At 39.6% G+C, this 26,286-nt stretch overlaps 1 protein-coding gene across 2 annotated transcripts; it reads left to right on the top strand.

Moving 5' to 3' along the window:
- The first annotated feature begins 285 nt into the window (after positions 1–285).
- On the top strand, positions 286–24,976 carry nectin1a (nectin cell adhesion molecule 1a). 2 transcript variants are annotated; one of them, XM_084942360.1, is made up of 10 exons: positions 286–812; positions 11,690–11,802; positions 17,723–17,981; positions 19,053–19,170; positions 19,398–19,579; positions 19,681–19,798; positions 20,659–20,810; positions 21,012–21,132; positions 21,248–21,308; positions 23,928–24,976. In XM_084942360.1, exons 1-10 carry the CDS (start codon positions 755–757, stop codon positions 24,240–24,242), a joined length of 1,497 nt encoding a protein of 498 aa, XP_084798486.1. In that variant the 5' UTR covers positions 286–754; the 3' UTR covers positions 24,243–24,976. The 2 variants fall into 2 exon arrangements, with proteins under 2 accessions (XP_084798486.1, XP_084798485.1); XM_084942359.1 differs by having other exon boundaries at positions 288–812; positions 21,012–21,144.
- Positions 24,977–26,286: the final 1,310 nt, after the last annotated feature.

Here is a 26,286-nt window from a genome sequence, read left to right as displayed (position 1 = left end):
AGAAAGACTTTAGAAGAAGTCTGCCTTCTTAAAATATAAATATATATTTATATACATACAAGAAAATATAAAGTAAAATGAAGAGACAGCACAAATCAGTTGGAACATTTTTTTCCTGCAACACCTAGGCTCCATTATTATTAACTGATTGCTTAATTCAAAAGGTAGCATACAGTATAGACCACAAATGTAACTGTGGCTGTATTAATGTGTAAGGTTTCAGCTCACTGTTAAAGGAGGGTTGGCAGGGGTAAGTCCCCCCGGACCACAATTGCTGAATCTCTGCTTCTGTCCGAGCGCTTAATTGCGTCAACTGAGAGCGCTCATTTAAAATAGGATGTACACACTAACAGTTTGCGCTGCTCAGCCCTCACACAGTGGCAGATATCTGTAAGGCGGGACTGGGGGTAGGCTCTCTCGGAAATAATCTGCCCACGCGTTAAGCTGCTTTATCCCCGCCAAGCCTCGGTCGGACAGAGACGCCGTAGCTCCGCTCGCAGTCACAGCCTCAATTAGAAGAGGGGCAGAGAAAGGAAAAGTGACCAAAGGTGCGGAGCAAGTTTGAGAAATCGTTTTCTTTTTTCAGGATAACAGTGTGTGAATCAGAAGTGCGCGCTGCTGTTTGCTCGGATACATGACTGGACTCAGACAGACGCTCCTGAAGCCGAACCTACTGCTGTCTGGGAGGCAGGAGGCGTAAAACAAGTTAACAGAGGGAATTTAATAGCCACAGCCAGACGCTGGCAAGGGTGGCATGGGCATGGAAAAGGCTGGAGTGTGGATATTCCTGATAACAGCTTGTTTTAATCCAGGTGAGCTACTCTGATTTTACAAAATCCCTTTAATTAATGTTAATGTGAGACCGGTTCTGCTCAACCAGGTGAAAGAAGTGCTGTGTGATACTGCGAATTTTGATGTCGATCCGCTACCTGTATTGCCGACACCAATACCAAAACCGATACTTTGAACCTGTAGAGGCAGCTGTAAGGGAGAGCACTGTGCCATGATTTAAGAGATGAATCAATGTCAATTTGCTCATTCTGAACACGGTTTAATGACTACTAAATCACTGTGATTTTTACTGTCCACGATAATTAGTTAACAGCATAAAAGCACACCTTTCAGGTTCATGTACATCACAGTCAACATAAAAGGGTTCATAAAGTATTGGACTGATCATGCTAATATTAATTCAGTACCAATACTAGCATTGGTATCGATACTGCCGATTTTTGGATTGATCTGCCCAACTCGAGGTGAAAATCATGATTTCTCCGCTCTATGGCGATCCCAGTGAATGGGATGAAGTCAAAAAAACAAACTCATTTAATATAAACAGGTTAACCCAAAAGATAGAGAACTAACATGATTTTCAGAGCTTTATGATATTTATAAACCCTTTATAAAATAGAGAATTAACACATCTCTGACTGTTGTTTTATTAATGCACTCTTATTTTGGGTTGCCAGGTTGTAGATGGTTATTACTTCTGCTAAATATTAGTGCATTTTTGTATGCTTATACACCAGGTGGATATATTAATACCCATTACCATTAATGATAGCATCATAAAGAGTTTGCATGTTGCATTAAAGGCAGAAATAATCTAGACATATTTGTTGCACCCCGGATCTTTTTTTTCCACTGTGATTGACACGTTCACAGCCTGAAACTCCACTCTCATCTGCCCATTTAAACCTTTTCATCTGTCAAACTACAATCAGCAGTGATCAACTCCACAGGAAGTCGTACACAATGTCAGCAGGTGCGCTGCTGCAATCACACTAAAAACACAGGTGCCAGCTGAGAAAGTGTGCCACGTATAAATGTGTGTGTATGTGTTTGGATGAATGGAGTAACTCTTGCTGTACTGTAACAGGTGCAGCGGTGTAATCACACTAAGCCAGGGCCAAACATACAGCTGTCATAAGAGTTGTGGTCTTGTAATATTGAAGCAGAGGGTGGGTGGGTGGGACCGAGGTATATATATTGCGTAATGGCAAAAGCTATTGTGGCTGCATATGGACGCTGAGCTGCTCTGACATCTGCTGTGATTGCTTTTTTCGCTCGTTCAGTGATAAACCCCCCAACTCCTGTGTGAGCTGAGCAGTAGTTTGCCTGTGTGCATACATGTGTTATTAGTGAGTATGAGGCTGGTGCATGTGTGCAGGATTGTCATGCTGAAGGCCAGAGCTGTGGATTAGAGCAGGGAGCAGAAGGGTGTAACAAGTTGATTGCTGCCAAGTCCCAGCCGGCTGACTGTTGCTGCAATGTATCTGTCTTTTCTCTGGGCTCATGCAGACTCAGAGCACCTCTGCAGGTCTGTCAGATGGTGTAGGGTGTCACCAGGCTGATGTGAGTGCTGTCGCCACACTGTCCCCCCCTTTTGGAATATAAAAGTTTGAAATCCGTGTCTGCGGACTGACACAAAAAAAGGCTGAGTGAGACCAACAAATAGACATCCTCATGAATTCTAGCATAATCCACTGTCCACAGCTGGAACACACAGACGCTACCCCACAAAAATAATCCATCACAAACACACAGCCCGTCTGTTCCCTCCAGTTTTTTTTCTTTCTCTTCTGTGTACCCCTTTCTCATTAGAGTCTGCAAATATTACGGCCCCCCGCCCCCCCCCCCCCCCCCCCCCTGCCGTCCCCCATTGTCTCTCAAACATTTGCTCTTCCTTCACAGATATTTTCCTCATTTCTCAGCATCTACCTCCCCCTCTTGGCTCTGTGTTCTCCTTTCATGTATCAAACACAGATGCAGCAGCCATCATAATCCTTCATGAACTGCCCGCTGAACACCGGCCAAGCGTACTCTCCACGTTCCTGCGCTGCCACAGGGATTACACACTCGCATAGACATAAACATGTGTGGGTGTGTATTACACGCGCACAAACACACGTGCACACAGATTCCAAACAAACACAAAGAGAGCTTATAATCGATCTGGGGGGAAATTAAAGAGGAGAAGTTTGGTTTTTTTTTTCATTTCATATTAGACAGAAATGGGCTGGAGCTCATACAATTTAGTAAATGGAGTAAATGGAGGTCTACAAGTCAGTTTGATGCTGTGCAACCTTTTTGTTGGTGCTGCTGTGTGAATTTACATATAGTGGCATATATCATATCATATATGTTACTGTCAGGCCCCCTGTAGTATGGCAGGCTTCGGTGTGAGTGTTGTGTGTTTTTGTGCATGAGCACTCTACCTTTTAAAGAGGGCCTCTTTAAAAGTCTTATTATATTAGTTTTTTAATATCTGATTGACTTGAAATTTTGAACTTTTTATAGTAAATTTCTGGCATAAAAAATGGACTTAGTGTCAGTCAAGCCCCCAAAAAGAGAGAGGGAAATAGTTTTGTTTTCCTCTTTTGCCAGTTTAATCACTCAAATGATTTTACAATGTGAATATAAAATAATAAAAAAGAGACACAAATAGAGTGTATAATCCCCGATCAATCACAGATTTGATGTCCTAAAGATTAAACTGCTAATCTGTCCTCTTCCTCTGTCACATAAGGTCAGTTTTTTCTTCTGGGTAGCAAAACACTGCAGTTTATTGCAGAAATCTTTATTAACAGAACCACGGCAGGTGATGAGATCAGTCTGAGGTTTTTTTTAAACTCTCAGACACATGTTTGTAGTTATTTTATCTCTTTGGTATTGAGTTTGATCTCTGTGAACCAGTCCAAACTTTGTTCATTTCATGAGTTAACCATAAGTCAGAAAGTTGTTTAACTGCAATTGAATCTTTAACTTGACCAAAATTGTAAAATAATTTACTGCTACCATAACTACAGATTTATGGCTACTGGTTGCTGCAGAGGTACTTTAAATTTAACGTATTGTCACATTAGGTCATTGTTTTTCATTGGTTTTGTGGTTTCAGACAGACTTTAGGAGTTGTTTTAATTAGAGTTTCAATAATTAGTAATCTCTTTAGGGCTATATTTTACTGGTTGCTTACATTTGCTTAGCAAGCAAAAGGTTGGTGGGTCACTTCCAGCCGGAGACACAAATCCCCTTTGGGGTTGTGTCAGGAAGGGCATCCGGTTTAAACTGCTGTCAGATCAAACATGGAGAGCGACCTGTTTGGGCGACCCCTTGTGACAAGGGAACAACGGGGAAAAAAGGCAGCTCTAAAGAAAACAGAGATCAGCATTTTTACAGGAACTTAAAGTAATTACAGCAACAACTTGTACAATAATAAAACTCATGCTTGAACTGTTAATTAAGAGATGAATTTGGGGATTAGTAAATTGATCGTGATAATACTCTTCCTTTCTTCCTTATTTTTTAAAAGCCGTCTACAACACCTGCAGGCACCTCTATTTTGAATTGTTACACATACAAGAAAATGTTAAAATTAGCCTCTCACGTAATGGCGCAGAAAGATGGGGATATCCACTCAGGATGCGAGGGAAAGGTCCAGCATGGTCCTCTGGCTGTTCTGGCTGCACGTTGCACATTCAAGTGTGAAACAATATTGCTATTGTTTTGTGCTTTTCCCATGCTCTTCTGTTGCCCATGCAGTGCTGTTTATGGAGTATTGCCATGTGGAGCTGTGAGGTCATTTCCCATACTCTAAACAATGGAAGAATGTGAATGGACGCAATAGGAAAGAGGAACGTGGGAGAGATGTAGGGCAAATGAGATATGAATGTGGTGTGTGTGTGCGTGTGTGTGAGTGTGTCAAGTTGGTCTATCGGTTCTTACCTTAAGCCCATAATGAGCTCAGCTGCTCAGCTCAGTAGGGGGTGCTATCAATGGGAGGTGTGTGTGTTAAAAAAAAATCCCACATAAGTGAAAGTGGGTCACGCCATGGATGAAGTTACAATTACACTTTTCAGTGTTACTCGCCGTGTTGTCTCATATTAACCAGCTCTGATTAACAGTGAACGAAAATTGCCCGGTTAAGTGAACTGCAAGAGCAAATCTTAAGCGGTGGGATAAGCAGCAGGTTAAAACTCACTGCTCGACATCTTTGGGGTTAGAAGCAGGAATAATAGGTACATTAAGCAGATCTGTGGGGTCAGGAACCTTTTCTCTAAAAGGAGTCATTTTCATGCATGGAGCTGCAAACTATATGTGAGCCTTACAATGAAGGTGACACAGCCTGTTCAGCAGAAATTAGCATCATCGTCACAAATTGGTGTAAAAAAGCTTTTGGAACATGCGATTCCTCTGCAGTCAGCCATTTATGATTATCTGGTACTTAAATAATGATCTTTTGTTCTTAAATTAACGAAGTGGAACAATTCCAGGCTTTTTCATGGCACCGCCACCAGTGTATATGCCACAGGTTAACCTACCAGTATGCGCAACCTCTTTAATCAAAATTATATTTTTAATGCTAAAATAGAATTACTGGGTAAAACTTTATAATAATGTCACACCATTAAGTGTTATTAAGGTACTAGCAAGTGCTTTATTCATAATTCGGCTTTCTTAAAATTCAAGTTTGTGACAGATTTCTAAAATATTCGTTTGTTTTTTTGACAGTTGGTCTAATAAATGTGTTAAGCAGTGTATAGTTAAGGCAAAGACTCCTTGTTATCTTTGGCATGAATAATTTCTTGTCACAGCCACTCGAAATGTGTTTCCGCTGCCACATTTGTTCCCAGTCCTAAATGTATTTAGCATACCTTACCATAATGACTGGAAACAGGGTGCAAGAGTTTTCCTGGCTTATATAGCTGGCTTCCCAGCCCCTCTGGTAGTTATGGTACAGTATATTTCCTGAACTGTCTGGCCCACATAAATGTCACCACACATTTCATTCTTCATGATTTTGCAGGCTTTTTCAAAGTTTTAAGTGTGAGTTTAAAGAGCTAACATATGATTGAGCACACCTAAAGATAAATGCTGTGGCATTAGTGAGTCACTTTAGGATCCTTTTAAATGCCATTTACATATTTGTTTATAATTTTTTAGCCATTAGTGGCATTTTTTTTGCGACAAGCTGTTATTTGTTACTTTTAAAAAGCTTTGACTTGAAGTTGAAGACAAATGCTCCATTGTTACCTTTCTGAGGTGCCATATCATAGAATTACATGAAGTAAATGTACTCCATAACCTGTACATATTCTTGTCGTGCTGTCAGGCCACAAAAAAAATAAAATAAAAATTAAGGGCTGTCGTAGACACTTTCTTAATATTGTCATGATCAAATTCTTGTCAACAGTAAATCAAAGAAACTGCAGTTCTAATAATGAATTTTTTCATTTACCTAAAAACTGGACAGCCAGTGTTGTATCATAGTGATACAGATATTTCATTCTGCAAACACACAGCTTCTTTATTTCTGATGTTCATCTTCCACCAGCTGTGTTTACCTTGATTCAATATGTTTTTGGGGAAATAGCTTGCATTCACTGGCAACACTTTTGTTAAAATTGAATAGGAGGTGATGGCTGAAATATTACATATTTCCATATTTAGAACAAGAAGAATGCTTCAGGTTAATAATTATATATATATATATATATATATATATATATATATATATATAAAAAGTGAGACTCCAGTTACTGTAAAAACATCCACATAACTCTTGTCTTGACTAAATGGTTAGTTTAGAGCCAAAGCAGGTTATAATGATGAGCTGTCTATATGTACAGTAGTAAATGGATCATAAATTCTGTAATGCAGATGCACTTTAATATCCTGAATGCTGTAATCTGACATTGCTGGCCTTCCCCCCTCCTACAGACCCCCCACAAAAGCACACAATGCATTAATGAAAATGAGCTTGCAAAGCGCAGTGAACCCCAGCATTAATACAAAACTTGCTAATATCATAAAACACACAACTGTGTTTGACCATGGAAAGATTTTGTTCATATTGTGCAGTTGGGTCCTCCTAAGAGAGCTGTCCAAGCTCTTGAGTGCATGTTTGCATGCAAATGCACAAAAGCCTATTAAATTCTCCGCAGATGTACAGGGAGTGCAGAATTATTAGGCAAGTTGTATTTTTGAGGAATAATTTTATTATTGAACAACAACCATGTTCTCAATGAACCCAAAAAACTCATTAATATCAAAGCTGAATGTTTTTGGAAGTAGTTTGTAGTTTGTTTTTAGTTTTAGCTATTTTAGGGGGATATCTGTGTGTGCAGGTGACTATTACTGTGCATAATTATTAGGCAACTTAACAAAAAACAAATATATACCCATTTCAATTATTTATTTTCACCAGTGAAACCAATATAACATCTCCACATTCACAAATATACATTTCTGACATTCAAAAACAAAACAAAAACAAATCAGCGACCAATATAGCCACCTTTCTTTGCAAGGACACTCAAAAGCCTGCCATCCATGGATTCTGTCAGTGTTTTGATCTGTTCACCATCAACATTGCGTGCAGCAGCAACCACAGCCTCCCAGACACTGTTCAGAGAGGTGTACTGTTTTCCCTCCTTGTAAATCTCACATTTGATGATGGACCACAGGTTCTCAATGGGGTTCAGATCAGGTGAACAAGGAGGCCATGTCATTAGTTTTTCTTCTTTTATACCCTTTCTTGCCAGCCACGCTGTGGAGTACTTGGACGCGTGTGATGGAGCATTGTCCTGCATGAAAATCATGTTTTTCTTGAAGGATGCAGACTTCTTCCTGTACCACTGCTTGAAGAAGGTGTCTTCCAGAAACTGGCAGTAGGACTGGGAGTTGAGCTTGACTCCATCCTCAACCCGAAAAGGCCCCACAAGCTCATCTTTGATGATACCAGCCCAAACCAGTACTCCACCTCCACCTTGCTGGCGTCTGAGTCGGACTGGAGCTCTCTGCCCTTTACCAATCCAGCCACGGGCCCATCCATCTGGCCCATCAAGACTCACTCTCATTTCATCAGTCCATAAAACCTTAGAAAAACCAGTCTTGAGATATTTCTTGGCCCAGTCTTGACGTTTCAGCTTGTGTGTCTTGTTCAGTGGTGGTCGTCTTTCAGCCTTTCTTACCTTGGCCATGTCTCTGAGTATTGCACACCTTGTGCTTTTGGGCACTCCAGTGATGTTGCAGCTCTGAAATATGGCCAAACTGGTGGCAAGTGGCATCTTGGCAGCTGCACGCTTGACTTTTCTCAGTTCATGGGCAATTATTTTGCGCCTTGGTTTTTCCACACGCTTCTTGCAACCCTGTTGACTATTTTGAATGAAATGCTTGATTGTTCGATGATCACGCTTCAGAAGCTTTGCAATTTTGAGATTGCTGCATCCCTCTGCAAGATATCTCACTATTTTTGACTTTTCTGAGCCTGTCAAGTCCTTCTTTTGACCCATTTTGCCAAAGGAAAGGAAGTTGCCTAATAATTATGCACACCTGATATAGGGTGTTGATGTCATTAGACCACACCCCTTCTCATTACAGCGATGCACATCACCTAATATGCTTAATTGGTAGTAGGCTTTCGAGCCTATACAGCTTGGAGTAAGACAACATGCATGAAGAGGATGATGTGGACAAAATACTCATTTGCCTAATAATTCTGCACTCCCTGTATATGATGAGACCAAACAAATCTATTCAAGTACTGAGTTTATACACTTTTTCGTGATTGGTTTCTGTAACGTGACAGGAAAATGACAACAGTGACATGTTATGCCTTTTCTCTGTAAATCTGTGTGATTTTGTGTCCCACAAATCAGTGTTCACAATCAAAATTCAGTCTGGCAACGGCTGAAATTGAACATTTGAATGAGGTACTGATTAAATAGCTAAGAGAGGACGGTGAAATTAGACAGCAAATTACCTTTGCTTTATCAACTGTCTTAGTTCCTGATCGCACTGATTCAGCAAGGTGCTGGAAGATGGCTACACTGAGGTCATAAAGGGATGACATGGTCAGCATCATTACTCAAGCAGGCTGGGGTGTTTAAATGACTCACTTGGTGCTCATTTATGCAAAATCTTTGATGCTAATATCCAAATGTTGCAGATGAGATTGGGAGTCATGAGACCAGGCAACGTTTTTGTTCTATTATCCAAGTTTTGGTGAGCACACAAGAATTATGGCCTCATTTTCCTGTTCTTAGCTGTTAGGAGTGCCATCCCATGTGGTCTAAAGCTGCTGTAGCCCATCTGCATCAAGGCTTGATGTGCATTCAGGGGTGCTCTTCTGCATACTTTAGTTGTAACAAGTGCTTATTTGAGTTACTGTTGCCTTTCTATCACCTCAAGTCAGTCTGGCTACTCTCCTGACCCCTCTGACCTCTGACATCAACAACGCCTTTTCCCACTAGATATTTTCTCTTTTCTATACCATTCTCTATAATCCTTAGAGATGGTGGCGTGGGAAAATCCCAATATATTTTTGAAATACTTAGACCAATCAAATTTCATTCCCATTCTGAAGCTCGATTTGAACTTCAGGTGGTCTTAATCATATCTCAGTGTATTTAACTGCTGCTATTTGATTGGCTGTTAGATATTTGAGTTACCAAGCAGTACATAATAAAGTGGCTTTTGTGTGCCACTAGGTGACAGTTGTTGTGAATTAGCATTATATAAATAGAACAGAATTATTGAACTATTACCCTTAATGTTACCATTTGATTTGCCAGAAACCAGATGTAGTAGAGATGCTACTATCCATTCTTTAATTACAAATTCTCCCCTTTGTACTGCATAATCATCTGTTAGACGAACAGGTGTGCCTAACAAAATCCAGTGAGTGCCTGTAGGATTGTAGCTGCTCAGTTTGTCTCCTTTGTTGTATTTTCTTGTTCATGATGCTCCAAATGTTTTCACTGGATGACAGTGAGCCAACAAACAACCATGTTCCTCCATACCATCGCGTTTGCTGGCTTTTGACCTGTGAGCCGTTAAAGAGTCCGTGCAGTGATTTCCACTGCAGACTCTGGTGATCTCTGGATTTTCTGAGTCTTTTGATGATTTTATGCACAGTAAAATGAAATTCCCAAATCAGCTCTGATGTTATGTTGAGACATTTTATTCGTCAGTCGTTGAAGCACTTGGCCGCAAACTCTTACCCGGAGTGGTAGAAATGCCTCCCCATCTTTGCTTCAGAAAGACTCAGCTTCGCTCAGCTCTGATAGTTTTTAGTCTTGTTACACACTTTATCATGCAAAGTGTATGTGCTTTTCAAAACCCAACAATTTCAGTTGCAGCATTTTAATGCATATATATGAAGATATGTCCAACAAATTATAGGGGTTAAAAGTTTTGCAAATCAGTTTTCTGCTTATCTTGGTCTTAGGCCTTAAATCTGAGCCCTTGCAATTTTGCTTTGCTGAAGATTTTCAGTGCTAAGTGGGTGATTTCCCATGATGCTTAAAGTTCAGAGAGTGGTCAAACTATTTGAAAAGATTCTTAACAGTCCTGATTGGCAATTGAGTTTTGAACAATGCTCTGGAGTTCACTTTATGTTGGTAATGAACTGTGTCTACATTAGCAAGATCTCTGGAATTAAATTAGAGATACAGCTGTGTGTTGTTAGCACAGCAATGATAAAGTGTGTAACAAGACAGTGCAGTCCGGGAGTAGTAACGCAGCAAATATCACCGGAGCACTATTCGAGCCCTCGGGAGAACCACAAAGCTGTATTCAGTCCTATCAGTTAGTATCTTTATCATAAACCCACTCTACTTCCTAATTCACAGCCACCTCTTTAATCATAAACAGACAGTTGAAATTAAAGCTCAATACTAATTCAATAGATCCAAATGCACACACTCTGAGACTGGCAAGAATAGAGCAAACAGAAAGTAAGCTTTTAATAAAATAATGATGGGAACTTACAAGCAAAGTCGAAAGTTATTAGATCCTATTCTGAGCTGCTCCCTTATTCAAAAGCTGGTAAATATGCAGCTGGTAGCACTGCATATTTAATTTGGATTTTTACACCGCATGCCTATTTTTGCATGCCTGAGGATGTTTCACTTGTTAGGTGAATTTGTAAATGGTTATTCTTAAGGAGTCACCAAGCTAAGCTGATAATACGTCCAAAGTAAATAAGGAAACCAAAACTAACTAGACTAAGATAACCAAAGGCAGGGAACTGATGAAGATGGATTTATTTAAAGTTCTAATTATTTTTCTAATGATACTACTCAAAGTGCTTTAGACTACAAGTCCATAACCATATATTCATACAGTACTGTATACACTCCAAGAACTGATTTATTAACTAATTTATTTTCTATGATAAAAAGTAAACTAAAGCATCTAATAGACTCTATTCATAACATGAAAATATTGGCCTGCAGAATGAAATATGGCACCTCGTGATCTTGTTTGTTTTCTTCTTTTTTTAATTATTTCAAATACGGAAACCCCTCCATGTGCAAATTATGTCTACGGTGTCTAATGTAGAATGATGGTTTGGTTAGTTAGTAAGTTCCACTAACTAACTTGTACTTGTGTATGTGGTGGGTGTGGCTCTGTGTTGGATTTGTTGAAGGGGATCAGTAAGTCAGTGGGAAAAGTAACAAATCACGCTTATTTTTATCTCTCTCTAATCCACGACCTTCGACCTCAGCTGACCCGTTACGCTGCTGAAATCTCCTCGCACAGCTCAGCTCACTTTATGAGCTCAACATGTTTGCTGAGTGTGAACAACTTAAAGCACACCAGTCTAACGCTGTCAGCGTGTGTGTTTGTGTGTTTGTTCATGGGAGTGTTTGTGTGTCTTTAACCTCTTCTGCTTCTCCTCTAGGAATAAATGGACAGACTGTGGAAATGGATGATGGGAAGTCAGGGTATGTTGGCTCAAGGGTGGATCTGCTGTGCCGGTTCATTAACAGCTCTCCGCCTGTCAAAATCTCCCAGGTATTAATTGCTCACCTGAATGAATGTACTATGCCAAGTGTATATGGTCCAAAACGTACTAAATCACAAAAACACAGTATATCTGGTCCAGGGGGTGCCTCATTTGTCACCCTCCCATCAAGGATGGCAGATGGCTGCCTCTACTTGGGCCTGGTTCTACTGCAGGTTTCTTCCGGTGAAAAGCTACTTTTTCCTTCCAGCTGTCACTAAATGCTTGCTCAGTGTTGATCGTCTGGTTGTTAGCGTTTTCCTTCTATTATTGGAGGGTGTTTACCTTCCAAATAGAGCACCTTTAAATGACTATTAAATGACTATTATTGGCAGTCTTCAAAATTGAATTAAAGACTTTGACGGGTGGGATTGGCTCCAGTCCCCCCTGTGATACTAAAAATGGATTGATAAATGGATGGATGGATATAACAGACAAATAATAATTATCACTGAGATGACAAAACCACAACTATATTCGCAAAAATAAGGCTAAAAGTAGAGTTAGCAGAGGTATGATAAACTCTTAAAATAAGGTTTTTAGAGACAGCCTCTTAAACATTTTAGTAAATGGGACACAAATCCAGTAAAACCTGGAGTAATTCACCTTTGCATGCAAGCGTGGTGGACATAGTAATAATAGCAAACCTCGATCTATTTTCTAAACCGGTTATCCAACCGGGGTCATGAGAGGCTGGAGTCTATTCCAGCTGACATTAAAGCAAGCACCAAAGTAACACCCTCGTCAGCCACTTACTCTCACATCCTCACCTATAGCTAATTTAAACTCACCAGTTAAGCTAACATATGACTTGGATCTTTGGGAGGAGACCTGAGAACCCCCATGCAAGAAAAGAAAAACATAAAAACCACACATAAAAAATTCCTCAAACTGACCATCAGGTTTGATCCAAGAGTGCAGAGGGATGTGAGGCGCTGGTGGTAACCACAGCAACACGATGTTGAAAAGCTATAATATTTTAAAAACATGTTTTCTATTCATCAACAAGCCACGAGAGTCTTGTTGAAAATCTCCATGCACTAATTTCAATGGAAATAGGGAACTATTTCTTCTGTATATGAATGTTCAAATTAAATCCACCATAGAGAGCAAAAACAGGAATACATAGACTCAAATTTGAAGAGCTGAACCAGTAGCTTTGCCACTGAAACCATTACGTTTATAGTACAAGTATTTATTACGACACAGAACAGGTTCTTACATGGATTTCTCAGTGGTGGTTTTCACAAATAGTAGAAATGCACTAACATTTAACAATAAGATAAGATGTCAGTCTTGTAAACTGCTTTTTATCCCTACAACATTGTCTCTGTGGTAAGAAGTCAATCTAAATCTATGTTTGAAATCTGGATTTGGTTGAATAAAACAAATAAATAAACACTGCTAAATGCAGTCTGTTCCATAAGTATTTGGAAAGTGGTGGAGTTTTCACAACTTTCCGTCTCTTACCCATCATAGTTACATTTAAATGAATCAGTCAAGATGCATTTGAAGTACAGTTAAGATTTACAGACATTTTTTTAACCCCACGTTCAAAGTTAACTGAGCAAACTGTTATAATTACGCTCATGGATTTTTGTAATCACATGAAGGCAAATCATTTGCAGCCCATGACTGAAACCAAATGCTGATTTTCTTCCTCTGAGATGCTTTATCAGGTTGCTGCTTGTTTATGTGTATTTCTAAATTCAGTTTTATTGCTAGTAAGCGACAGACATGCTTAGTGGAGTGTGGTCGACTAATTGGCTCAGTCATTTTGGGGTCATTATCTTTTTGCACTGCATTTGATTAAATCAGAAAGTGTCATTTCGAAATTCATCCTGCTACTTCTGCCAGCAGTCACATTATAAATAAACACCAGTGAAGCAGTCTGTTTGGCAGCCATACCTGCCCACAACCTCACACACTGACCTAGCAGGTGTGTGAGAATCTGGTGTGCTTCGGATAATGAGCTCTTTCTTTCCTTCTCCCTGCTTTTCTTTTCCCATTATTCTGGTTAAAGCCAGTCTTAGTTTAATCTGTCCAATGAGCGTTGCAGACATCCTGAAAGGTGACTCTAGTTCATAGAGTTTGACTGTAATAAGCATACCACCTTGAGATTGTTCTTGACTTGGCTTCGTTATAAACAGGAAAACAACTCTACAGTTATCCAGGTCACTTGTGTTCCTGTTTGGTGTTACTGAATTGGCCAGTGTCTTTCAAATAGCTAATTTTAGACACTCCTTAAGTTTCTCCTGTCTCTGGATGTCTTTTGTCTTTCCTGCCTAATTTCACCCCATTAGCGTCTCTTTGGACCTCATATTGAGAGCATATTGAAATTAACTTCAGACCTTTAGTCTCCTGAATTTATTAGTACTTCTTAGTAGGGCTGGGCGATATATCGAGTTGTTTAAAAATATCGATATATTTTTATACGAGATAAGATGTGACAATATCCTTTATATCGACATAGTCTATGTTACGTTATAATTATAGTTGTGGAGCCACAAGTTTGCCTCTCTTTCTTCAACTTCTGTCTTTACGCAACGTTACTCGGCCTCGCCTCTCCTTCACTGAACACAACTCCCCCTCCTCCCCGGCACACGGCAAATCTCCGTTAACGAGTTATTGCGCATCGCCCCGTGCGTGGGGCTGGACGGCGTCAACGTGTTAACGAGCTAACCACGCTAACGCCATGAAGCCCACAGAGGCTGCACGGCCTAAAATCCTTTCATTCTCTCAAAAGTTGACAGCGCGCCTTTTGTATGAATTCTGGTTGTGCTTGATGACCGCGAACCGATTTTATGTGGTACACAGCGCTCAGCAATCTGTCTAAAAATGTTTTAGTACGACTTTGGTAAGCTACGGAGCTGCACCGCTTGATGGATTGTCGGAGCATTACGGCTACCGAGGAGCCTCGCGTAGTAATACGTACTAGTGATGTGCGGATCGATCCTGAAATATCGATTCCTCCGATACCAGTCATTTATGTTCTAGAATCGATTCTCACATTAAAATATCGATATTTTAGTAATTTGGGGTAAATTTGTAGTTTATCATTAACATAAGCACAGTGGAAAGAAACTATATCATTCAGATTGTCTACATTCGAAGGAACTACTTCCTCTTCCGCCTTTCATAGTCATGTGCAAAATACGGCTGCATAAATGTCTGGCAGCTCCTTGGCGTGCGCACTCACAACAATGGCTGAGCGTAATTGGAGTCATGTGCGGACGTATTTTACCTCCACAAACAGCTGAGCTGGTTTGCGATACATGTGGCAAAAAAGTGAGGTGTTGTGGCGACACCACTAACCTTGTCAAACACCTCAGAGTAAATCATATCACAGAATATGATGAGCGTATGTTGAGGCGAACTGAAGAGGAGGAGAGGGACAGGTGCTGCTAGGGCGAGACAGACGTCTCTCACGGAGTCCTTTAGTGCTGCAAGTACAAGTACTCTGTTTAATCTGCACTGGTCACTCCACTTTATTGTCATTGATATTTATATTTAAAAGTGCAATACTGTAATTTTCTGCTGCTCATTCCTGTGCAATATCCCATCTGCCCTCCCGTCATATTTCTTTTCAAGATTTTCTTATTTAATCACTAGTGTACATATATTTATATTTTCTATTTTCTTTATTATTTTATTTTATTATATTTTCTCCTACTGTATCATGCTGCTGAGTGACTGCTGCTCGTCAAACACATTTCATTGCAATGTTGACCCTGTGCTAACTTGCATATGACAAATAAAACTGAAACTGAACTGCAGGCAGGCAAGGTGTTCAAATAGTGCACAACTTCAGTTTTTTTATTTCTATATGATGAACTCTGCATTATTAAGTGATAAGAACAAGTAATCTGTTGTCCTGTAATCATTATGACGCTATAATTTGAGATACAATAAATAAAATAAGTAAGTTTTTGTACAAAGTATTGGTATCGGATCAGTATCGTCGATACCACCCTGAATTTTACTTGGTATCGGATCAGTATCGTCGATACCACCCTGAATTTTACTTGGTATCGGATTGGAAAGGAAATCAGTGATATCGCACATCACTAATACGTACTCTGCTTCAACGTAATATTACCTTATGCTTACGAAGCGGATTTCAAACTCCAGGCTGTCAGTCACGCAGTAGAAGTTGGGAACAGAGCAGCTGTGAAATCTGTCTCTTTGTTATTATGCTCAGCGTCTTTTAGTTTACATTTTGACTGCACAATTGTGAGCTCTTTGTTATACACAAAAACAACATAGTTTTCTTTTATTTATGGAGCCTTATTATTTAATAAATGCTCACAATTTATTTTTGAGTAATTCTTTTCATGTACATCTATGCTGTATATTAATAAAAGTGCCTGTGTGACATCTGGGACACAGCTTTCACTAAAAACTCTCTTTTTGTTCTTACTTTATGGCTTTAAAAAAATATCGAGATATATATCTTATATCGCCATCCAGCTAAAAAATATTGAGATGTGAATTTTGGGTCATATCGCCCAGCCCTACTTCTTACCACTAAGTTGTTCAGTGGGTGTTGTTCCTGGAAAAATGGGGCACTATGTAAAATGGGTTTAGTTAACAGTTAATGTAATATTATTTAATATTTTGATCACATCCTGATTATTTGGATCCAGATTATTAACTGGATTTTGGACCTCCTAACAGACTGACCACGTGGTGAGGATGGGGAGCAGAGTCTCCTCTGAGCTAACAATCAGCACAGGATCACCACAGGGCTGTTGTCTCAGCACTAAACTCTTCACAACACTGTCATCATCAAGTACGCTAATGGCGTCACCATCCTCGGCCTCATAAAAGGTGGGGGATGAGTCTGCATATAGGGACTTGGTTAAAAACAATGTCTACAGAGAGGAGAATAACCTCCTCCTCCTAAACATAAAAAAAAACATATGAAATAATTGCAGACTTCAGAAAACACCCCCCGCTTCTATAGCCATCAATAGGACTGAGGTAAAGAGAGCCGACAGCCAGAAGTTCTTTGGTTTTCATGTGACATTGACTATGACTGTAAACATCACAGCAACAGTGAAAAAGCTCCAGCAGCAGCAGTTTTATTTCATCATGCTGCTCAGGAAGGCAGAAGTGAGCATTCATGCCCTCACTCAAGCTTACAGAGAACTGATGGACAGCATCCTGACTCCTGGCATTACTGTCTGGTATAGAAACACCACCCAAGCCGAGAGGAAGGCTCTCCAGAGAGTCATAAAGACTGCAGAGGGATTATAAGGCTTCATCTTCCATCAATGAAACAAACCACTGTAAGATAAGAGCACTTCATATCATCAGAGACATCCCCATCCTTAATAACAATAAAAAAAAACCCAGCACACAGCCTGAGACACAGCACAGCAGACACAGCACACTTCCACTACAGCTCCTCTCCTGCCACAATCAGAATGATGGCAAGAAACAAAATAAGGACTGACTAAAATACACACAAGTGTAATAAACATTTCCATAGCATGCAATATGTTTTCATACTATAGTTATTTAAGTGTTTATAGTAATTTACAGTGACTTGCTGTTCCTTAAACTTGGAATAACTTGAAATATTGCCCCTTAATTGATCTTTGTTTTATTTAGCTTTGACTCTAATCGCTGCTCAATGTCTCTAGTATGTGGCAAATAAAGATTTTTTAATCTAGCTTTTCTGATTTGATTTAATTTTAAATACGTTATGATGTACAGGGATACAATTGCAAAACTTGTGCCACTGTCTAAAAAATGATGGACCTGACCCAAGTGGGATAAACTCATTTCCTACAATAGCAATGATAGCAATCATATTTGTTGTGTGACATCTGTGGCTCATCTAAGATCTTCCAAACTTGAGCAGTATGATGTTCTCCGTCATGTCAGGCATCTTTTCTCCATCGTGAATCATCCTTCTTTCTTTAGGTAACATGGCAGAAACTGGTGAATGGCACAAAGCAGAACGTGGCAATAGCAAATCCATCCCTGGGTGTGTCTGTGGCCCTGCCCTACAGGGACCGAGTTACCTTCAAGAACGCAGCGGTGAGGCGACGAACTCCCACTCTTGAAGACACCACCATCACTTTCTCTTCACTTCGCCTCTCTGATGAGGCCACCTACATCTGCGAATACACCACCTTCCCCGCAGGAAACCGAGAGAACACAGTGAACCTGACTGTCTACGGTAAGGCAGACCTTTGATGGATGATCTGTCGGTGTAGCACAGGTGGATTGCCATCCTCCATCCTTGACAGGAGATGCTGGACGTAAAATTGTTAGAGTTATGATAAGCATAAAAGGTTCATGACTTTAGAAACTGTAGATTCATGAACAAAAACTTGTAACGTGAGGTCCATATTCAAATGCATCTACTCCTCATGTTTCTCTAATTTTAACAGACAACATCAATCACTGTCATCATGTATCTGCCAGCAGGAAAACCAATATGAATGTCAGAGATGATGGATTTGGTTATTTGAATATTTAGAGTGCCAGTGTATTGCTCTCTTAAAAATATCAACAGTCCCACCGTCCTTTAAGCTGCTTATTACAGAGTTTTTTGATTATCTGAACACTCAATGTCAGACATGCCAGGACATTTGAAGACATCATATTCAAATCAAGAAACAACCCAACTATTTCATAATTTTGTTTGGCCTAAATAAAAAAAAAAAGTATCATTAGTGCACTGTTTAAAAAAAGGCGGTTCTTTATTCATCTGTAACAAGTTTAGTGTTTTTTCAAGGTCGAGAAAAAATGCACACATTTCTTCATTCATATAACAGAAGTTTTCTTGATTGATTTTGTTACTTTCCTAAATATACAGTGTAAACCAGCTTTCAGGTGACTGCTGTTGATACGCTATATGAACGAAAGCTTTCGCTTAATCGTTGAATTCAGGTGTTTTCATCCATACACTTAGCCTCTGCAAACATTTGTGAAAGAATCGGTTGTTCTTAAGGTGTTTAGGAAACACAGCAACTCTGGAAAAAAAGAGCCAGACCACGTAAAGAATCACAAGTCGCTGAGTATTGAGCTCCATAGTGCGTAAAAGTTGCTGACTCAGTAACTGCAGAGCTCCAAACCTCCTCTTACATTAACATCAGCACAAAAACTGTGTGCTGGGAGCTTCATGGCTCCTGTACATGTAACGTGTGGCCCGGTACTTTTGTCTATACAGTTTATATAAGGTCAAAGCCATAGTTTTACTTATCAGCACTTTCATCAAACATTGTGTTGTATTACATTTTCACAGTTCGCCCAACAACTCAGATGAGTCTGTCCACACCAACACTGGTGGCTCGTTCATCCAACCTAAAAACTCCAGTGGCTACCTGCGTCTCTTCCAATGGAAAGCCACCCGGTACAATCAGGTGTGTGGGAATTCACTTTTCCTTTTCACAGCGTGCTGTCCTCTGATTAAGGTTCGCCTTTGTCATCTTCAGATAATGAGAGTGTTACTGCTAAATCTGTCTCATCTCCATGCTTTCCTCTTTTTAAAAACTTCTACTTTTTGTCCACTAAAATAAACATTTAGGTTACATTTACTGCATACACATGTATTTGTGCATCTCCATTAAGTCCTCACTGATGTGAGCAGGTGGGAGACCAGGGTACCTGGAGAAGTGACCACCCGAGAGTACAGGAACTCAGACGGGACATTCACGGTTCAGAGCGACTACATTTTGGTGCCCAGCAAAGAAACGCACAAAGAGACGCTCACCTGCGTCACCACCTACAACGAGGAAGTCTACACTGACAGCGTCACCCTCGATATTCAGTGTAGGCCTCTTTTAAACCTAACAACCACATGACAGTACAGGCACTGAGAGCTTTTGTTGTGATAGTATTGCCAGCTAAATGTTTGTGCATGTGTGCACCAGATGAGCCAGATGTTTTAGTGGATGGGTTTGATGGAAACTGGTACCTGAACCGAGACAATGTTCAGCTGAGCTGCATAGCTGATGCCAACCCGGCCGTCTCTCTGTATCAGTGGAGAGTGTGAGTATAGCTCTAGCATTTATTTTCTTACTTTCAGCACTCATGCAGCAGAGAGCAGATCATTTTCACTGGCTTCACCACCGTGGTGTCTGAGTGTGATTCCAGCTTCTGCTTATGCATTATATTAAACTGCCATTTGACTGATTAATAGTCACAAACACCATGTAAACCCTTTATAGTATTGACCAAATTACAATAGTGTCAATTTAATTCAGTTTAGCTCATTTTTATGCCATCTTGGGTGCAATGGCCGACCTAACAGCTCATTCAAGAGCTATATTTTTAGTTGTCACAGAAACCCTGTCCCACAGCGATGTAAGCAGGCTTTTATATAAAGAACCAGTTCAAATAATATAGACTGAATATAACTTTTAAACTCTTGCGAGCCCTGAAGTGAGGTTCACTCTTGGTTTTATTACTTTCCCTTTTAGCTTCCTATGATAAAAGCATTCTTTCTTCCTTTTCTGGGGAGAGTTTACATAGTGGTCTCTGTTGTCCTACTAGTCACCGTTTTAGCTCCAGATAGCTCCAGGAAAAACCTGTTTTGATTCAACAAGTCTTCATTTTCCTGGGAGATTTCATATCTAGTGGCAAATAGTGGTAGTGAGGCTTATAAGAACAGAAGGTGTTTTTATAATTTAGCTTCCACATAGGGAGATCAGTATCTGCTTCATAATTAAAAAGTTAAAGCCTAACAGCTGCTGCTGAGTGTCTAAGAAACATTGTAATATCTAGTCGTACTTTATCAGTTACACAGGAGTCTATTATTCCTAACGGCTTTATATATTTTTGTAGCTTCTGTTTTGTGGTGTACTCCTGGGTTTGTAAACTTTGATTTCACACCACTGTGTACTGTTCAGGATTAATGGCACCATCCCGAGCAATGCTGAGATCCGAGACAACGTCCTTACCTTTAAAGGGCCGGTCACGTATGACCTGCAGGGAATCTACGTGTGCGATGCAACGAACAGCATCGGGACACGATCGGGCTCCGTGGAGGTCAGCGTTTTAGGTAAGATTACATGAATTTGTCTGAAATTCAACATTACTACTTCTGATATTGTTAATACTTTACTATTAATAATAGTAATATATAACACTCCTTCAGAAACAAGGTTTTGCTTACTGTGACTGCTTTACACTCACATTTTCTGTGCTGCACAGTTTTTGGAGCTTTTCCTTAAAAGTGTGTTGTTGTTGTTTTTTTCTGCAGAAAAACCATTACCGCAGATCGCAACGAGTGACGTCATCAGCGTAATCGCCTTATTATTGGCTGCTGGAGTGCTCCTGGGCATTACTATCACAGTCCTGGTGCTTAAAATAAGAAGTAGAAAGTACGACGCCTCGTACGTAAACAGCTCTCCATCTTTTTGCTTCACACATGCCGGTTTTTTACGACACGGTTTAAAGGCTTTAATACATCACTTATTTTGTTTTCTGCTTGATCAGTGACTCTCCATCCAGAAAATTGTCCCAGCCAATAAGAAAAAGACCAGCAGATGACGTCCAGGTAACGTTTGCACTGAGTGCAAAATAAAAATAAAATTGTTCCGGGCCACTACTGAGAGGACAGAAACTTCAGTGAGGACTTTTATGTCGTAAAGTATGTACCTATAGTTCAGGATTTGTACTAGCTTGGATACAATTACCCCTCATTTCTTCATGTTTTCCTTCCAAGAAGACAGACTTGTTTTTTTTTAAGTGGGCTTGAGCAAGTTTTCCAGATTCATAAAGGCCTTTTAAAGCTTTTCTTTGCTGCTTTTTCCACTGTTCATGACCATTTTTAGAGGAATTATTTGTTTGTTTGTCTGTTAAACCAGTTAACACCGACTGAGTCATTCAAGCTTAAAAAAAGGGATAAACCAGTGTTGAGTGTACACACTGGTTCAAAAGAAAGAACCAATTTTAAATTGTACTGTTAGACACTTTATTACCAGCAGTCCCCCCCCCCCAAATTTAGTTATTTGAATGTCAACCTTAACACAGTTCGACAGGCATAAAATAGTAATTTGGCATCTAGATGATCCCCAAATAGGTTTTAGCCAAAAACTTTGATTGGTGTGCGGAAATTTCAAGTAACTGGACAAGTGGAAGACAACAGAAGACCTGAAAACTATTTACAGCAGATAAACAGTATCTGACGCCACTTTCTTAAGAAACAGGAAGAAAAATCCAGCAAAAACATGACACAGGAGCTGGGAGATGCATCTGGCCCCTCTCTTGAATAGTTTTCTGTTCACTGACGCCTCATCAGGATTGGTCTCAGTGGAAGTGTGGATGTTAAGAAGCTATTCTTAATGAAGGGAAACAGGGAGAAAAGGGTGGCGGTATGCCACATTACACAAGAACTGGCCTGAAAATCAGTGTCAAATTTAAAAATGTCATTAGATATCAGGTCAGGATAGAGGTACAGTGACTGTCTTCAGCCATCTGTAAAACATTGTGGAGGTTCTGTCACGGTTCAAGGCTGCATTTCAGCCAGTGGTGAACATAGATTATAGTAGATAGAAAAACATGAACATAGCAAATGACCACAAACACACTTCCAATTCTATCCAAAGCATACCTGGATAGAAAAACACAGCGGAGCACTATCAGTCATGGATTGTCCTCCCCAGACCCTGGACATCAGCATTAGCTGCGTGGGGTCATCCTGACAGAGAACGGAGAAAAAGCCAGCCAACATCCAAAGAAGAGCTTTGAATATCCTTCAAGAAGCTTAAAGAATTATTCCTGAAGACTAATTAAGGAAATTACAATAAAGCTTGACTGAGAGTGTTCAGGCTATGTTGAAGAGTAAAGGCAGTCATACTAAATACTGACTGTAAATTTTATTAGAATTGTACAAACTCTTCTTTTGCTTTATTTGCCTTATGTATTTCCATCTTCCATCACTGAAAAAAAGACCATGTTGGATTTACTTAATTCAATAGTGGACATTGGTTGCACACAGTTGTTTTGCTTTGGCAGAAACTTAAACAACTTAGTTAAATCAACACAACTTATTCATATTCAATAAACCTGTGCATTTTGTGTTGATTAAACATGATTGAAACATGTGTAGATGAAGTAAGTTGAACTCCTGGAATATTTTAATCGTTCACGATTTTGTCATTTTATTCCAAAACTATTCAATAGCTTTTACCCCAGTACTACTTGGTCACTTAAATACTACATATTATTTTCATATTATATAATGTTCAACAAAGTCTAGAGTCTGGTTAACATAAACATTAAATGGATTTACAACAATTACCATCCTCCTATCTTTATACAAGTTGGAGGGGGGGCTGGGGCATAACCCTGAAGTGATAGATTAAGAGGCAGGGTACACCTTGGACAGCTCACCAGTCTATCACACAGAGACAAACAACCATTTACATTCACGGGCAATTTGGAATCACCAATTAACCTAACTCCAATAACTGCATGATTTTTAACTGTGGGAGGAAACCAGAAAGAACCCAGTGCAAAATAGCCAGATTGCAGATTTGAACCCAGGACCTTCGTGCTGTGAGACAACAGCGCTAACCACCATGCCACGATTGACAAAAGTTTGAAATCTCATGTGATCTTGTGAATTTCATAAGTCCAGCAACTAACCACTCTTACTAGATTGTATCATGTCATCGCAACAAGAACAAATTAAGGTGTTGAATTTCATACAAATCCTACATGATTTAATTACGTTCACCATAGAAACATGAAATTATTTTGTTCAAATTACAAGTTAGACTTTTGTAAATGTAACAACCACCCAGCCTCCAGCGGCTGCTCGACTTGACTGAGATGGATGCCTTCCTCAAACCACGATCCAAAGCCGTCGAGATGAAATCACATGCAGTGTCGCGAGATTTAACATTGCTATATTATTGACTTACTTACTCACTCGAACATGATATGAACAATTTAATATACCATCTCTGCATATCATGCAGTTTCTACACTATATCTACACTTCACTTTAAAGTATCAGGCAATTGTGTTGAATACACGCAAGATGCTTACATAAATCCAAGAGATGGACAATCCCTTTTTTTCAGTGTAGTGAAATTTAAAACCCCCCCACAGATGATTCAAGACTCACAATACTGTAGATCTTTAATAAACACGCCTCCTTTCTTCACAGCATTCAGCACGGTTTTACGAAGAGCTTCCAAGCACAGCTGACTATGTGAGCTACAGACTGGCCTGTAACAAAGAGGATTACCCAGAGCCCTACTCCCCTCCAATCAACCCTCCTCTTACATTTCTTCCCCAACACCCCTACCACTCTACTCCTCCAAACCCTGCAACGACCATCAGCAGCACCGCCGCATCAGGAAACACCTTCTCTCCTCCTTCACACACCACTGCCATCTTTAAATACCCCTCTGTACCAGGTCTGTCCTCTCCTCCCCCAGGAGTAGCAGCGTACACTTTTCCCAAAGAGCAGTATGTCTGAAACGACATCAGTGAAACGACACGAATGAAAAAAATAAACAAAACCCAAACATATTTAACCTGACTGGACTATGGGGCAGTGTCTCTGCACCACTGAGGATAAGGACAATAAAGGTTTGGCTATTGGACTTTGAATTAAGGCCAGTTTGGAAACATTTTCTCTCTTTGTCCTGATTTATTGTGCTCTATTTGTTCAATGAAAAAAGGAAGGCTGTGACCCTTAAAGGTGAATTGAATTTCTTTTGAAAAATGTCTATTTCATGGTTGTATTAGATTTGATTATATCAAACTGAATGGATGGGATTATCTCTTGATGTGGTTGATTACTTACTTTATCCTCTATAGCATCATTTTGTATAAAAGAAAAAAGAAAAAAAAGGAAAAAAAAAAAGAAAAGAAAAGAGGAAAAAGAAAATGGAAACAAAAAGAAAAAAGAAAATACAGTTTCCTACTCGATATTTGATTCCCATTGTCTTCATCCCGTGGAACAACAGATATTACCTTTTGATTTTACCTCTTGGTTTAATGTAATACTACTGCTGTGCTTGTATTTTGTATATTCTACCTTTTTTTCTATGTAAAGAAAAATGTTTTTATTTACTGAGGAGATTATGTGATGATTTGTAAAGTTGATGTTTTTATTTGTGGTATCTGTGGGTTTTAGCATTCATTGACACTGGTTGTTTGATGAACTTGAATTTGTAGCATTTAAATAAAAATGATCACATAAACGTGCATCAACAGTCTAGTAGCTGGGTAAAACAAGCTCACAGCGACATGGCTGTGATGGTAGGACCCCCTTTTGACATTCAGATCTGTTTGAGATCTTCGTGGCACAGATTCAACAAGGTGCTGGAAACACTCCTCAGAGATTTTGGTTAATACCGACATGGCAGCATCACACAGTTGCTGCAGATTTGCTGCAGGTCCAGGATGGGAATATCCGGTTCCAACCAATCCCAAAGCTGCTCTGTTTTCAATTAATTCATTGTCATGTTTGAGATAATAATAAAAATAATGGTGTGTTATCCTGCTGGAATCAGGAGCCTCAAGACGATGGGTACACTGTGGTTATAAAGACAGGCTGTGGTGTTTTAAGAATGCTCAGTTGGCACTTAAGGGCCCAAAAAGTAAAATCCCCCACCATCACACCACCAGTCTGAGTCATTAATAAAATCCAGGATGGATTCATGCTTTTACGTTATCTACACTAAACTCTGACACTACCATCTGAGACTCTTCTGACCGGGCAACATCTTTCAAATTTTCAGTTGTCCAGTTTGGTGAGTCTGAGATGCTCTTCTGCATACCTTGACTGTAACAAGTGGTTATTAAAGTTACTCTTGCCTTCCTATCAGCTCAAACCAGTCAGGCCTTTCTCCTCTGACCTCTGGCATCAATAAGATATTTTCATTCGGAGAACAGCTGCTCAGTGGATATTTTCTCTTTTTCTTGCCATTCTCTGTAAAACAGAAAGATGGTTGTGTGGGAAGATCAGCAGTTTCTTAAAATATTTAGAACAGTCCATCTAGCCAATAAACGTGCCACGTTCAAAGTCACTTTATTCACCCTACAACTCCATTCTAATGCAGGTCCTCTCAACAGTGTCTACATGCCCACATTCAGTGAGTTGCTACCATGTGATTGGCTGATTAGATCTTTAAGTTAACCAATAGAACACATCTACCTAATCAAGTTTCTATAAGTAGGCGGCCCATTTAAATAATTGTGTTGCAAACACTGAAGTCTGCAATGACTTTCTTTCATTCTGGATAAAAAAAAAAAAAAAATCTCTCTAACATTAATGACCAATTTAATTTTTATCTAGTGAGACTGAATAAAAAGTTATTAAAATTTAACCTGTCAATGCTGAAAGGGTAACTGAATTTGTTTGTGTGTGATAGTTTCACACACAAACAAACTCTCCCATGTACACAACTATGCACTTACTCTGTGATTTAAATCCCTCAGGGATTTAGCTAATTATTTCAACGTGCAAAAGAAGCAGATTAACAGCAGGATCAAGAAGTGTCAGCCCCACTAAT

This window comes from Perissodus microlepis, chromosome 10, assembly GCF_051167445.1.
Source record: "Perissodus microlepis isolate ML-2025 ecotype Zambia chromosome 10, ASM5116744v1, whole genome shotgun sequence".
Lineage (NCBI taxonomy): Eukaryota > Metazoa > Chordata > Actinopteri > Cichliformes > Cichlidae > Perissodus > Perissodus microlepis.
The sequence above is the reverse complement of the archived record's forward strand: the minus strand, read 5'-3'. Positions and strand labels throughout refer to the sequence as shown.